Source organism: Nannobrachium achirus (assembly GCF_963921795.1).
Source record: "Nannobrachium achirus genome assembly, chromosome: 5".
Taxonomy (NCBI): domain Eukaryota; kingdom Metazoa; phylum Chordata; class Actinopteri; order Myctophiformes; family Myctophidae; genus Nannobrachium; species Nannobrachium achirus.
Genome location: NC_137814.1, coordinates 39,208,616 through 39,224,623, shown reverse-complemented (window position 1 = coordinate 39,224,623; position 16,008 = coordinate 39,208,616). Strand labels below are relative to the sequence as shown.

General features: G+C 42.2%; 1 protein-coding gene across 1 annotated transcript in view; it reads left to right on the top strand.

Moving 5' to 3' along the window:
• Positions 1 to 16,008, top strand: part of mast3a (microtubule associated serine/threonine kinase 3a) — a gene marked incomplete at both ends in the record, with an annotated part of 65,734 nt that overhangs the window by 30,164 nt on the left and 19,562 nt on the right. The window contains 6 exons of the mRNA XM_080725775.1: positions 5,196 to 5,271; positions 6,233 to 6,442; positions 10,078 to 10,179; positions 11,732 to 11,864; positions 14,411 to 14,481; positions 15,650 to 15,726. Coding sequence (XP_080581901.1) covers positions 5,196 to 5,271; positions 6,233 to 6,442; positions 10,078 to 10,179; positions 11,732 to 11,864; positions 14,411 to 14,481; positions 15,650 to 15,726 — 669 coding nt within the window. The remainder of the gene's footprint in view (positions 1 to 5,195; positions 5,272 to 6,232; positions 6,443 to 10,077; positions 10,180 to 11,731; positions 11,865 to 14,410; positions 14,482 to 15,649; positions 15,727 to 16,008) is intronic.

The window sequence follows — 16,008 nt, the reverse complement described above, 5'->3', positions numbered from 1 at the left end:
GCAACCATTACAGCCTTGTACAAGATCACACTGTGGTTGATGCACAAACACAGAACTGTCATGATGGATGGAAGTGCGTATTTAAATGTAAACAAATTAGTTTTAAGCCATGCTGAAATTCTCACTCACTGCAAGCTTAGAACTAGTCTAGAACTTTAGTTTCTAATCCCCCTGGATACGCTTGTGGCATTTACTCTTACGCTTGCGCTTTCTCTGCTTCTATGAAAAAAATAAAACGCAAGCGATTTTGCCACTCGTAACCATAGTTATCCACCATTGAGGATCCCACTGTTTGAGGCGAGAGGCTAGCGATACACGGTAGTAGAGATATGGACCTTCCAGTGAAAATAACTAGAAAGATGCAATTGGAAACTGCAAGTGTGGTTGCCGTGACACGACAACTGCAGGGGCAACCACACTAATAATAAACAGGAATCGGATGGCGTTGAAGCTTTTTCCATGACATCATGCACATGTTCTACTTCCGCTGTGATTCCAATCAGCAACCAGCACCATCTGGTGGCAAAGAAAAGCGTTGTGTACTAGGGCATTCACGAATAGTGATTTTTAGTATTCGAATTATTCGACCTCAAAGTATTCGAATAGTCGAATATTCGACAGGACTGGCCAAACTGTCAAATATTAAGTAAGCAAGAGGCGAACATTGTGAAAATAGCACACACAAAATAGCTCACAACGCCTCGCGTTGCGAGGCGTTGTGAGCATGTAGATCTGCTATTTTCACAATATTTATCTGCAGAACCGAGTCACATTAAATGTAATACCTACCGGTACATTCCAAGTGCTTGTCAGGGTTGGGGGTCCCCAGTTCAAATATGTTTATTTTGGGGTTCACAGCCTAAAAAGGTTTGAGAACCCCTGGTATAGAGCATTAACAAATTCATCCACCAGGGGCATTGACAACTCATTCTTATGACTTCCTATCTAGCCAAGCTTTATAAACTATATATATTTTTAAAGAGAAAACAATACAAAAATTAAAATAACCGAATATTCGACTTCGGATAACTGAGGAAAGTCGGATTTGGCAGACAATGAGTTAATAATATAATAATTTAGTTCCACTGATCCATGTTGGAACACAATCAATTCATTCGTCATTAAACTAGGCATGCTTTGAAAATGCATGCAGCCCAAAGGGGTCAGATGGGTGGGCCGCAAACGCTTTAGAGATTTTCAAGTGGGCCTTGATCTGTAAAAGATGGGCAACCACTGCACTAAAACGCTCACAGCAGCACTCATCTCAGCACAGTATAAGTTAGTGTTTAATATTTTCCCGAATTTAGCTCATTTTAAAAACCGGGATTTTTCGGAGCTTCTCCCGGGCTCCCCGGTATTTCCCGTCAATAATAATAATAATAATTAATAATGTTTAATAACCATGGAACGGCCTTGGCTTTAGGTGACAGTACCCCTTTAACCAACCAGGGGGCGACATTGCGTAGCCTATCGACTGTATTTCCACGTGTCACTGAAAATAGATGATCTGCAAGCTCACAACACGTCGTAGATTAGACGCTATGTGAGCTTGCAGATCGGCTATTGTCAGCATGACACTCGCAGGACAAACTATATAATCAAGCTAATGGGAGATGCCGTTGGACGCGCTGTCGCGCACAGCTCTTCACAACGCAACGCTTCAATGTTCCTCAATGGCTCATTATAAAGCATTGCATTACTTACACAATCGGATATATTTGGGGGGATAATAACGCTTGCAAGATCATTCTTCATAGTTCACCCCAGGAAAGCAAGGTAGACCACACATGTAGACCTATTACTTACAGTACAGCAGTTGGATTATAACAACAGACTTGTTTTCCATAATTTTGCTCATTCTGCTGCTGGAAAACATCACGTTATAAATAGGCTAAGGCATACACAGGTGGTCTCTCTGTAATGGTAAAGGGACTGTTGGAAGTGGAACGCAGTATAATTTCGGTGCCACGCCACGTTAGATTTAATCAATTAAGTTTATTTAGTAGGCGCCTGCGGTAGGCCTATTGTATGGGACGTGGCTTTTTAGAATTCCACTGCATCTGACCGCCGCCCTCCCGTGATATCATATCAACAGCCAAACTAAATGTCCATTATAGTCAAGTATATTTATTATGTCCCAAACTGGGGCAATTCATCATGTTACAGCAAAGAAGCCCCCCCCCCCCCCCCCCCCCCTCGTTCTCGAGATTGCGCGCTGCGCAATCTAAGAGGCAGTGCAAATCAGAGAGAGATTAATTTTTGGTTGGATTATTGTAGGCATATTGACGTTCTGATTCATTCTGATATATATTTTTCCTGTTAAAAAAAGGAGGCGAGGATATGTGACAAGCAGCCCATTGCCCACGCACTGTAGTAGGCCTTTCTAGTAATAATTAGTAGCCTAATTTATATAAGAAAAAGACAATCTTCGGGATGGCGGTTCCCGAAGCAATAACCGGGAGGGAAATTAGGTGCGCTCAGGCCGGGAGTCCCGGGATCCCGGTTCCCGGCATTAAACCCTAGTATAAGTGACTGAGATTCATGCTGTGTGCAGAGGATGGTGGAACTTGATGTGGTTGGGTCTACTATGACGTGTTCCTGCTTGTGTAGGCACAACACATACGTGCATGCACGCACGCAAACACTGTGACCACTAGGAAAAGCTCTAGATTAACTTGTTTGCTGCCAGAATAAAGCAAACAGGTAGGAGTGGTCTCTTCCAGTATAACAATGGTTGTAAAACGCCACAAAAGTAACTGAAAATGAGTAAACCATGTGCTCTTATATTTATAAAGGAAAGAGCTGCCTCAGAAGTTAAGTGTTAAAAAGTACTGAAAAAGTGCCGGATCTGACTAGTCCCTGTAATTCACCAGCTAATGAGGCTGATGAATTGGGGGAAATCTCACTCTTTCGACAACGCAACATTTGGACAACGGAGCGTCGGCAGGTTAGCAACTCACCCCACGGAGGTTAGGGTTTTGGGTTAGGTTTGGTTGTCAAAAAGATAACATGTAGAAACAGCGACACGCTCTCGAAGAATTGGCTGGTGTCAGTGTTCCTAACTCACTGACTCCTATGATCAAAAATCGACTTTCAGGGTTGCCTGCCACGCTATTTTATTAATTTCTTACCCTTTTAATGTGCTCACACGGTGTCCGTCCGTCGCACAAGCAGCAGTAATCCGTGAGCCGTGAAAAAAAGGAACTTCATACGTCCTACTAAGCCGGAGCTACAAGCTAGCGAATTAGCACAATATCATAGGGTGACAGGGAAATGAATAAGAGAAAAGGGCTGTTTCTTCCATGGCTTGGAGTGAATGGAGAATCGGCCTAAACGGGAAGTATAACAAACTGGGCAGCGGATCTCTTTTTTTTAATGTTTTGGACTTGTGGTACTCGGGTGTTGGTGCCTCTGTGGGCCAGCAATGGGGCATACAGAGACCAGATAAGACCGTTCTGCATTTGTCTACCAGAGCCATCATTGGACACCTGATAAAAGGCAAAAAAGCACTTGTGCTTGTGCCTTTTGGTAATTTTTTATAGGGTTTATTGTAGAGATGGACCGATTGCAAAATTCTTGGCCGATACCGATCCTCCGGTTTTATGAAGGTCTGACCTGCCAAAACCGATTTTTCCGATACCGATTTCTTTAGCTAAGAACTAGAAAATAGGGTTGCTCAAATACCCTTTCTTCAGGCCAAGTAGAAAGGGTACAATTTGAGTACCAATAAGCTAGAAGAACACTAATGCCAAATCAATCACAATAGTACAATATCCAAAAACACAGACAATATCCAGTCTAATATTTCTCTTTTCTTTTTGGAGACGACATTGACACAGGATTATGGAATATATCCTTACATTGCAGTAATCAGCACCATCTGTATTCTGTAGGCTGCCACTAAGTAGACTGGTTGCTACTTGCTAATGTTTACTTTAGTCACAGGACCAGAGCATCATGCTGTGCAGTGCCATAGACACAATTGGCATGAAACCGGTTTTATGTCAGTGACCTGCCGATAACCGATTCGGCCGGTTTGATATCATACCTGCCGATTTTTGATATTGGCCGATACCGATGTCCATATTGTAAATATAAAGAGTATGTATCCACAAAGTGCAATAGTTAACTATCTTGGTCTCTTTGCTCTCCCTACTTCCTACTTCCGGTTTCGGCATGTGAAATGCATGTTTGTTTACATTTGAAGAAAACACTATAGCCTCTATCTTTTGAATGCCTGAACGGATTTCCAAACGGATCTTTTTGTTTGAAAGCTGTGAATGGCAGGCACACGTGTGGTGCATCATCTGTGCATGACCCGTGCACGATTTAGGGGCATTAGACTATTTTAATTCTTGGCAACAAGCAGGTTAAAAAATATGTGAGCAATGCCACTTGCATTCTGAATGTATGCTATATGTACGTACATACTGTACATACCCTAGTCTAAATAAGCCTTTCATCTAAATACGACCACCCAGAGATTCTGTCCTGTTGTTAAATTACGTAGATTATAACATTTGTGTAACTGTGGTTTCTGGGCCAGCTTTGAGTAACTGCACACATTTGCCTTGGTGAACTACTGCTGTCCTAGAAATAGAAGCAACGGGTGTGTGCAACGGTTCTTGAGTACTTTCCAATTGCTCATGTGCAACTACTCATGTTGCCACTAAATAATAGCAGGGCGCATGTGCAACTGTTGATATTGCCCTGAAATAGCACCAGACTGTGTGTAACAGGTTGATGCTGTATTTGTAGCATGCAATATTATATGTGGACATGGCAGGATCACTATTTATATCACTGTTGACATTACATTGATTTATAATGGATATGCACACATTTCACCCTTCTAATGGAACTCTTGGTATGGTACCCATCGTAGATAAAGCTATGAATGCGGTATGTGAAATTGATCAGTGTCATAGTAAAAGTATCAACTTCAAACATGGTACGCTGATGGCTCAAGTGACTAAACATAAGGAAACCATTGGTTGACTCCCATGAAGCCCTCTGAATTTATTTTACGGTGATAGGAAATTGACTGACATGAATTAGTTTTTGGATGTATATGCATGTAAAGAAGAATAATTAAATGGGAATATACATAGTAGAACATAACCCATATTTCATCCTATGTTTTATGTATTTATAAGCATTCTAATTAACATTTTGCAACTCTTATCTCTGCATAGCCCTGGGCGGACCTGTGGGACATTTGACAATGAGATCGTCATGATGAATCACGTTTACAAAGAGCGCTTTCCCAAGGTATAGTACGGGATCCTATCATTTTAATGTTTTGTTTTAATGTCCTATCCTAGTAAACTAGACTCCTCCTACCTTCTGGTAGGAGGAGCCTGGTTCCATCCATCCATCCATCCATCTTCAATCGCTTATACGGAATCGGGTCGCGGGGGTAACAGTTCCAACTGAGACCTCCAGATTTCCTTATCCTGAGCAACTTCCCTCCACTCCCTCAGGGAGTATACAGAGGCTGGTTTACGAGGCTAAATGTCTCCTGCTCTGCTCACTAGATATATTAGCAGCATCACGTCCTGTCTCATATAATCCATTTTCATTGATCCATGTGTAGCCAACCAACTATATTAAAGAGGTTTATTAAAGTAGAAAAAAACTGTAAACATTCCAAAGTGTACTGTACATGCTGGTGTCGTAGGTAACATACATTCTGTATTAGGGCTGTCACGATTATGACATTTTACATGACGATTAATTGTCACTCAAATAACTGCGATTAACGATTTAATTGTGTTTTTGTCGTTGACAATTACATTTCTGTTTGGCTTTTAGGCTTTGAAGTTGCACATGGCAGATATGACACATAACCTAAATATACAAAGAAATTACTCACATATTTGACAACTTTATACTTAAATAAGAACATTGATAGTGGAAATAGCCGATCTACAAGCTCACAACACGTCGCGATGCGACGTGTTGTGAGCTTGTAGATCTGCTATCTCCACTACCTTTTTAAAGTGTTTGAAACTATATTAACATTTCTCAACATGGAAACGATTATGCAAAATAATTGCGATTACCTCAAATAATTGCGATTAGACGATTATGTAATAATTGTGACAGCCCTATTCTGTATACTTTCTCATGTTTTCCTCAAGTGAAGGTATATCATTTATTACATACAGTAGTCACTACAGTATTTCTATGTGTTAATTGGTAAAAGTTTCCTATCTTTGCTATATCTCAGGCGACAGCCCAGATGGAAGGGCGTCTGCTGGACGTCATTGCAGACTACTCCCCAGGCAGTGCCCTGCCACTGGCCGATGGTGTGCTGGGCTTCATCCAGCACCAGCTGGTGGAACTCGCCAGAGACTGCCTGGACAAGTCCTACAAAGGCCTGGTCACCTCGCGGTACTTCATGGAGCTGCAGGAGAAACTGGAAAAGCTGTTACACGAGGTGGGTTTTGGGTTGTCATTATCGCTATTGGCTAGCTACGAACCATCAACTGGTTAAACAACTTGATTATACTGTACATAAAAATGCATATGTGTGCATGTTTGGCCGTAGAGGCCATGGTTTGAAACCACCCCACACGAGTGTCGCAGGTGGTGTTGCTGACTCTGGTTTTGAAAGGCAGCAGCCAGCAACTGTTAAAATATGCCAATGAAATTTGGTGGAGAAAGTGTAATAACATTGCAAACGTATTTCTTTATACATCCGGAGTGTTATATAAGACTACAGGTACTGTAATCGTACCATCAAAATGTAAAAGCCAAGTTGGGGCCAAACTTCTAATTGTATCATGAGCCTTTTTGGATTTAGCTGTTCTTTGTTCAGTGTTTATTGTTGTTCATTTCCCTGTGTTACATTTACAGTTGAAGAATGTGACTCTAATATTTACAAAGCAATATAAATTATTTCAGTTTTGCATATTATAAAACAAGGTGACCTTGATTCATTGGTGATTCTGTGTTTTCTCTTGTAAATTGTCCCACCCCACCTTCTGGATCTTTTGCAAAACCAATAGCTTGTTTTGTTTGGCCCTTTGGGTCGGGACCCCCAGGGGGGTCCCCAAATTATTTTGGGGGGTCCCCAGATGATTAACTTAATGTGCAACATTGTTTTCTCTCTCAACAGTAAACAAACCAACGTAAAGTTTGTCAAATTGTCAAATACTTAGAGGCAGAAATTGTGAAAATAGATGATCTACATATTTTGCTATTTTCAAAATAGAACCGTGTTCTATTCTACAAAATGTAACGCCTCATCTCTTAGTGCTTGTCAGGGTGGGGGGGGGGGGGTCCCCAGTTAAAATATGATTATTTTTGGGGTCACGGCCTGAAAAGGTTGAGAACCACTGCTTTAAGACGTGTGTTGATTGTTGCATTTTGACCACTGATTGGTTTCTCCCTGTGCTTTGACTCCATCCAGCTCATTAGCCAGTAATGGTGTTGTGATTTTCTATTATTAGCAATCCCAGTCAAGTACTTGATTGCATAGCGATTTACGTAACTTCCATAACTACTGCTGTCTCTAATTTATCGTGTATTTAGCTGTGGCCGTACAAGATTTAATTTGTTAAAATGCTTAAAAAATATTCCAAATGTTCCACAAATCTTCAAGATGTTTTGAAAATGGCAGATCTACAGTACAAGCTATTGTTATTTTCAATTTAGCTGGGGAGTGGGGACCCCCTGGAACCCTCTCAAGGACCCCTGGGGTCACCGGACTCTGCTTTGAGAACCACTGCTCTACTTTATACAGGACAATGAATGGATTGCCTTTATGGTCCCTGAAGGACTTTTCTTCCCCTGAAGTACCATGCATAGTAGTACATAAGGACCGCAGGAATACACAAGAAACAGAGGGGGAGAGTGATTTAATCCGGTTGCTCCGTAGGTCTGTACGTAATTGTCTCTGTCCGTAACCTTACGGACAACACTCAACCCGACGGATTAAAACCGATAAAAACGTACGTACACTTGAACTACCCTTGGCGAACTTTTGTCAACCGTGGCAGTAGTGAGGAAAATTACTTATGACAGCGGTTCTGAAACTGTGTCCCAACAAGAAATATAAATTAGCAATAAACGGGAAAAAAGGAACGTCCTTGCAATCACTGAAGAGGACGTCTGAACTCCTCACAGGCTCAAACGGCTTTATTGGCATGAGAAAACATACACACAAACACGCACGTGCACACACACTCACACCGCCTGTCCTCCATCAGCAAGACGGGTGCAGTGCACTGTGTTTTGTTATTATTACTCAGTCCAGGTGGTTAATCTGTACCTCGGTCCCTCGCGGAGTTGCATTTACCGCGATAACGTTGCCGACAGACAGCAGCTTATACCAAACATCACGTCGGTTGTCGGGTCAAGAAATTCTGTGGTTCTACATATTTTTCTCTCACCCAAAAACGTACACAAAATCACGCATACGTAACTATAAACGGCCCTTGAGTTGGTGGTACTATGGCTTTCTTGAGGATTACAGTACGAGTCTTCTGAAAGTAGGCCACGTTTGAGAATCAAGTTATAATAAGATTACAGAGTTCATTTTTAACGACCCCATTGGTAGCAATTTTCCAGACCCTGGATGTGCTACTGTCTCTTCTCCCAGTCCAGCCCCCCAAATACATACTAAATAGACAACATTACTATCATTATGTTCAAGTCATGATGGCAGCAAATATGATTTTCCAGCTGGATGGTAGTTTCATTTAATCAAACAATGCTCCCGGTCCTGTTCTCTAAACAAGCCCAGCCCAGCCTGGCCCCCTTAGGCCTTGTGGGTGGAACAGTGGATACTGTTATATAAAACTGCTTTTATAAGTCAGACTTGTTTTGCCAGACATGATGGTGTGTAAGATGACCTTTTCCAAGCCCCAGAATCAGAACCAGTAATAGTTAAAGACCTAAAGATGAGCAAAGCTTATATGATTTGAATTTCTTTTTAACGTTCTTCTCCTTTGTTCCTTTGTTTCACTGTCCTGCTCGGTAATTGGTATTTTCATTTGGGGGTTGATGTTTATGGAAGACTTATTTGGCTTGAGCAGACTTAGTGTGACGGCTTTAATAACCTATACAGTATACCCTCGGGACTCGGCAACCTTAGCAACCAATGTTGTAAAAATGTAGAATTGGTTTATGGTTGGTCCTGTATATGTCGTTCTAGAAACGGATTGGATTAGGAATATTAACCAGTAACACCCACAGAAGTCCCAGTGACCTCAATCTTTCAGTAGCAGTATACAACTCATGCTGATATGGCTGCTATTTGATAATGGCATGGTAATGCTAGCTTAAGATACGGAAACCGTGTTAACAGCCAGGCAAAGTGTCCATGAGTAATTGCCCAGCAGAAGAGGTTGGAATATGACTATAACTAAACCAGTAAGACTCCCTAAATCGGGAGATAAGCGACCATCATCGCATACACAAACTTTTGAAGGCAATGGTAGGCAATCAGGAGGGAATATGGGAAATGGGACAGATCCATGTTGATGACATGACTTTAGAGATACTGTGTACCGCTTTGCGTGATTTTAGTGCAAAATCTGTAGGAGCAGTGTCCAAAAATGTGTTTTTAAAAAATCTGCCTCATGGTGGTGCTAGAAGAGGGCCATGTGAGAAATGAGGGTGGAAGTTGTGGTTTGGCAGCCAAGGAGTGTGTGTGTTCTAAGTTTGGCATGGATAGGGGCAACGGTGGCAGAGATATGAGTAGGGCAAAAGTGTGACGTGTGGCAGACTGTGTGTGTGTGTGTGTGTGTGTGTGTGTGTGTGTGTGTGTGTGTGTGTGTGTGTGTGTGTGTGTGTGTGTGTGTGTGTGTGTGTGTGTGTGTGTGTGTGTGTGTGTGTGTGTGTGTGTGTGTGTGTGTGTGTGTGTGTGTGTGTGTGTGTTAAAAAAGTATTCAGTCAGTCAGTCCCATTGATCCAAACACATTATACATCATTATAATAAATATGCTCTGAAAATGCACTTGAAAATGCATAACAATAAACCAGTTGGTGCACATGCCACATAAAGCACCTCTCATTTACAGTCATTTAATTACTTGACAATGTGCTTTTTGTTCCTTCACTCCTCAGGCGTATGAACGTTCCGAGAGCGAAGAGGTCACCATCATCATCAAGCTGGTGAAGAATATTCTCATCATCATCTCTAGGCCTGCCAGGCTACTGGAATGTCTGGTAAGACCTGCTACTCAGCTAATGACAAGTCATTCACCTGCACAGGGGTGTCGCACCAAATTCTGGGCCACATTTTCACTACTTTTTCAAAAATAGCAGATCTACAAGCTCGCAGCGCGGCTCTCAGTGCCGCGCTGTGAGCTTGTATATCTGCTATTTTTCACTGGTTAAAGCATTCAATAATTCTAGGCCTAAATGGGTTAACTATTGAAACATAGCAGACATACAAGCACATACATCACAGCGCGGCACTCGGTGCCATCTGCTATTTTTGAAAAATCTTGAAAATTCAAAAGTCTTTGAATATTTCAAATCCTTCTAAGGTTTTTTGAAAAACCTATGTTTCTATGTCAGTGGTGCTTTTTTTTCTTCATGTGAAGGACCTCCAAAAGGATATGTATTTGGCCACGGACCCCCATCTCAAAATATTTAGTTCCAGGGACCCACCAGAAGCCAAAAAAATACATATATTCAAAGATTTGCACACATTTTCACGACTTTTCAAAAATGGCAGATCTACGTGCCGCGCTGTGAGCTTGTATATCTGCTATTTTTCAATACCTTAAGAATAACATAATTCCAGACCCCTCCCCCTTGGGCCCTAGTAACTCTGTCCCACTTTCCCCCCCTTGTGACGCCCCTGCACCTGCACAGTACTTGTCATTTTAACAATTTAGCTGTCAGTCGTCCAGTACATGTCCCAGGTGACTCATACTGTACATGGTGACAATATACTGCACTGTCCCAGGTGTAGGGGTGCAACAGTTAATCAAACTAGTCGATGTAATGTCAGAATGTTGGTCTATTTGTGAGTTCTCCTATTTTCATATGCCCAGACTAGGGATACTAGAGTTCAAGTCGTCAATATTATGGGATGTTCTTTGTTCGTGTAAGGTTTTCATTGCACTGACCAACAAGCTTCCTTTTTACATTGAAAATAGTATTTCTCTCATTGTTGTTTATGTAACCATGATGGTTAAGATTGTGTAATTTAGGGAGGTGTAATTTATTTCCCTCTGCCACGTCTCAGTTCTTGCTATGGTGTTTTGTGTAACTTGTTTGTTTTCACAGGATATGGGTAAAGACTTTGCAATCTTCATAATCTTTTCAGTCAGCACGTTTGCAAATAACCTAAAAGGAATCTCAACCGTGCCAAATTATATGTGATATAAATCAGAAACAGGGGGTTTTCCTCCTTTTTTATATTAACCACTTGAACCCTAGTGTCAATATTCTGAAAACTTTAGCTAAAAATAGCCGATCTACAAGCGCGAGGTGTTGTGAGCTTGTAGATCGGCTATTTTTAGCAAAGAGCTTTGGTCTAGAGGGGGAAAAGAGCAGACTAAGTACAGAGTGGATGGTCAAGTTTATTAAGTATTGACAGTTCAAGTGGTTAAATATCTGAAAACACAAATTGACATGAATCCAAAATACAGCGATGATCGTGCTGTCAAACGATGAAACTATATGGAATCTATGAAAAGGTTGTGGGGGTCCCTGCTTCATCTCTCTCTCAACTAAGGGGTCCTTGTGCTCCTTCTGTGTGCTATAGGAGTTTGACCCAGAGGAGTTCTACCACCGTCTGGAGGCTGCAGAGGGCCAGGCCAAGGTGTGCCAGGGAATCAAGACGGACATCCCCAGATACATCATCAGCCAGCTGGGCCTCACCAGGGACCCCCTGGAAGGTACCCACTGCATTGATGCATTCTTTATTTTGGATCCATTCTTTTCTTAAGCTTATTTATTCTCTTATTGATTTGTTTGTAAGAGACAGTGGCTGTCAGCTGGTTTTGCTCTTGAGCCCGAATGTTTGGAATGGCCATACAGTTTCAACCCAACATATACAGGATATTCCTTTTACATTATCTGCCTTAGAGGGAGATCTGTTTTTTAGTTTTTTCTAGTTCAGTGCCAGGCATTTTAGAGTTTTTACCTGTTTTTGGAGGACGATCGCGTTTAGTTATCAAAGTCATAAACTCCTGGCAGCAAAAGTTGTTTATTGTCTGCAGACCTTTCGGTATATCCCACGATGACCCACTTTTAAGTCCTGGCCCACTGGATGAAAAACCACCTGTTATCAGAGTGCTTCTCAATAACTGTGCTCCACTTTTGCCTCTCCGTCCGATAGCATATGCTTCACCAAGCACTAATCTATTCAGGCAAAGGACCAAGACAGTCTGTTCTGAGAAGCTTAATGGCAGTCCACATCATTTTCTCACAGTCATGTCCTGCATTGCATCTCTCTACCTTGGACGTGCAGAGAATGTTAGAGAGGCGGGCTGAAATTTCTAAAAGGGCACTTTTGGTGAAAACAACGAAAATTGCAGACCACCAAGCCCACAACGCGCTGTGAGCTTGGAGGTCGGCTATTTCCGATGAACTAATCATAATCAAGTCAATACTGGAGGTGTGACGTAATGGCATGGATTTCTACACAAAGAATGCAGTTCTTTCAACATAAGATGCTGCGTTCAAGTTCAGGAGATGTTTGGTGAAGGTAATTCTCTTGAATGCTGCCTTTGGGTATGGCATGGAAAGAGGGCATTTGCATTTCTTTCACCATAGTAAAAACTGCATTCATGGTCTGGAGAGGGCAGTTTTTTACAGGCGGATAAAAGGGCAGGGGCTCAAGCCCCCTTTGATGTCTCTATGTGTGCACGTGCCTGTTCCCTACCTTGCTTCAGAAAACATATTCTCATGTTCCTGTAGCCACTCCTGTTATTATGTCAGGATCTGAATTCCCCCTGTGGTTTCCCCAGCTGTGCTGCTTTATGCCCTGCCTGACAACAATACATGGAGTGCTCCACCCCTCTGCTAAGTGTGCCACAGCCCATTTGATAAGGTTACTAACCCATTTAGGCCTGAACACATTATTACGCAATATTTTATGCTTTAACTATTGAAAAATAGCAGATATACAAGCTCACAGCGCGGCACCGAGTGCCGCGCTGCGAGCTTGTAGATCAGCTATTTTTGAAAAATCGTGAAAATTACCGATTCTATAAGTGTCTTTTGAATCCTTCTAAGGTTTTTCGAAAAAACCCATCTTTCTAGGTCGGCAATCTGGCCAGCCATCGTCAAAGAAAAGGTCCTTTTCATTTAACTGGAGCTCAGTTAGTCTGTTCTTGAGAGACTACTATGTCAGTGGTGTTCAAACTTTTTCATGTGAAGGACCCCCAAAATTATATGTATTTGGCCACGGACCCCCATCTCAAAATATCTAGTTCCAGGGACCACCCAGAAGCAAAATTTGAATTACAAACGTTCGCTTTGAAAATACATATATTCAAAGATTTGCACACATTTTCAAGACTTTTTTTCAAAAAATAGCAGATCTACAAGCTCGCAGCGCGGCACTCGGTGCCGCGCTGTGAGCTTGTATATCTGCTATTTTTCACTGGTTAAAGCATTCAATAATTCTAGGCCCTAAATGGGCTAAAGACTCCCTCAGCAGGACACCATATTGTACTCCTTTTGTGCAAATATAGAGTACATCTGGCACTCTGCTGCCTTGTTCAACCGAATCGGGGAAGTCCTTGGAAAAGAAAAAAAGAAAATCTACCATTTTCCAAACACAATTTCATGATTGACTGAAATAAAATCGGGGCCTGGGGAAATCAGCCACACATGACACTTTGTCAATGCGAACACGTTGGGTGGATTGTTGGCCATGGTGGTTGTGCAGTATGTCACTATTTGTCAAAAGGTGTGTAGTACATGTGCAAACTGTTACATTGTGTATATCTTTTTATTTTTTAGATATTTTGGGGAATTATTTTAGCCTTTATTGACAGCGACAGTGGAGAGAGACAGGAAATAAGTAGAGAGAGTAGGGGGTCCATCCGTTCCGGGAATCAAACCAGGGACTGGCTGATCATAGTGGTATGCAGCCTAACTACTTGGATATCAGGCGCCCCAAGCTATTTGTGGTTGATGTGACTCTTCTTTGGAATTGCAGGACGGAATCCAGAACAAATTTCCCTTGGGGGACATTAAAGTATATCTTATTGTCTTACGATGAGCAAGTAACTTAAGTAAAGTCGTTAAATTACACAATTGGACTTAATGTGACACTTTTCATTTCAGTTGAAAATACATCATCGTTGTGCGAAACATTGTACTTGCACGACACTTTGCTTTAGAACCACACATCAGGCTTAAGAAGACCTCTTGATGCATTGAATGAAGTGGAACCAAGTAGACTGACCTGGTATGTGTTCTCCTTTGGCAGATATGGTCCATTTGGAACAGACCAGCCCAGGCCATGGCGCGTCCAGCAGGGATACTGATGACAACGGAGAGGTATGCAAAGCACTGAACCCCAAGGGGCGGTCCGTGAAAGTTGTGGAGGGGAGGGGGTCCTTGGGAATCAGCAGATACTGATTCCAGTTGATCGGTGATCGCTATCAGCCGCAAAAATCGGAGCTTCTCTAATGGTTCTATGTGTCTATGTGGTCCTGAGTAAGAAACTTAAACCTAACTGCCCTCCAAGTGCTCATCATAACCAGCTGAGCTGGGTGAAGCTGAATGCTGAATTTCCTATAATACGGTATTCAAATCAAATAAAGGTAAATGGGTCAAAGACAGTTTTAAATTAACTAAACTAAACCTTAATTGAATGCTCTAACGCCAGGTTTGGAACATTCAATTAACCGATTTAGTGCCATTCCCGAGATATCTCGCGAAATGTACTCGAGTATCTGGAGTGCCATTCCCGAGATATCTCACGAAAAGTAATATATTACTGTAACGGCGGTTATATTACCGGATACAATGGCCGGAGGTCCGGAGCCGAAATCCGTCGCTGATTTGTCATCATCACGGCTCCACGGGCACAAAATAGTAATCCCATAACATTGAGGTGGACGGGGGATCTCATCTTTAATGTCCATTATCTCAAAACTACACTTTAGAAGCGAAGATGGAGGCAGATGCTCGCTTATAAAGCACATGTTAAAAAGCATCGACCCGAGCCGCCATGACACCACGTAAACAATGATCGATTCCGGCGCAGGACGCGATGACGTCAGACCGGAAGTGTTTACGCCGTGGACTTCTGGCCTTCAAAATAAGACAACGGGAGTGAATGGGGCCTGAGGGAGGCACTCTGGACATTATAATCCGTTAATGTCTGGGGCTCAGAATGGGTTAAGTGTGCTATTATTTAGTTTTTTTCTGCACTTCAAATAATTTTGTCTCTGTACCCGTAAATAGTTACCACCACGGTTGTAGTAGGTAAAGCATAATGCATTAGGAGTGTGAAGAATTGAAATTCACAGGCATCGCACTAACGTTTATTTTGTTTATCTTTTTGTGTGTGTATCTTTTTGTGTGTGTGTGTGTGTGTGTGTGTGTGTGTGTGTGTGTGTGTGTGTGTGTGTGTGTGTGTGTGTGTGTGTGTGTGTGTGTGTGTGTGTGTGTGTGTGTGTGTGTGTGTGTGTGTGTGTGTGTGTGTGTGTGTGTGTTTCAGGGGCGGACCCCTCCACGCAGGAAACCACTGGAGAGTGACTTTGAGACCATCAAGCTCATTAGTAACGGTGCCTATGGGTGAGTTTGGCTTTGATTGACTGACTGAAGTCTCTCTGTGGAAACGGAGCCTTAATAAAAACAGACAGTCTTGAAGAAGGGTTTGCCGTTTATTGGTTAGTTACATTTTCTTGCCATGCTTGAGCGTAGTCATGTTATCCATTCTCGTGCTTTCACGGCTTTGTTCGTCTCCCTTTCATCTGTTGGTCTGTGTCCATTGACCTGCTGTCTCTTCAACATTGTTCACTCATTTAAGTTAGAACTGTGTATGTTTGGTATCTATTTCCCTTTCCTCTGTTGCAC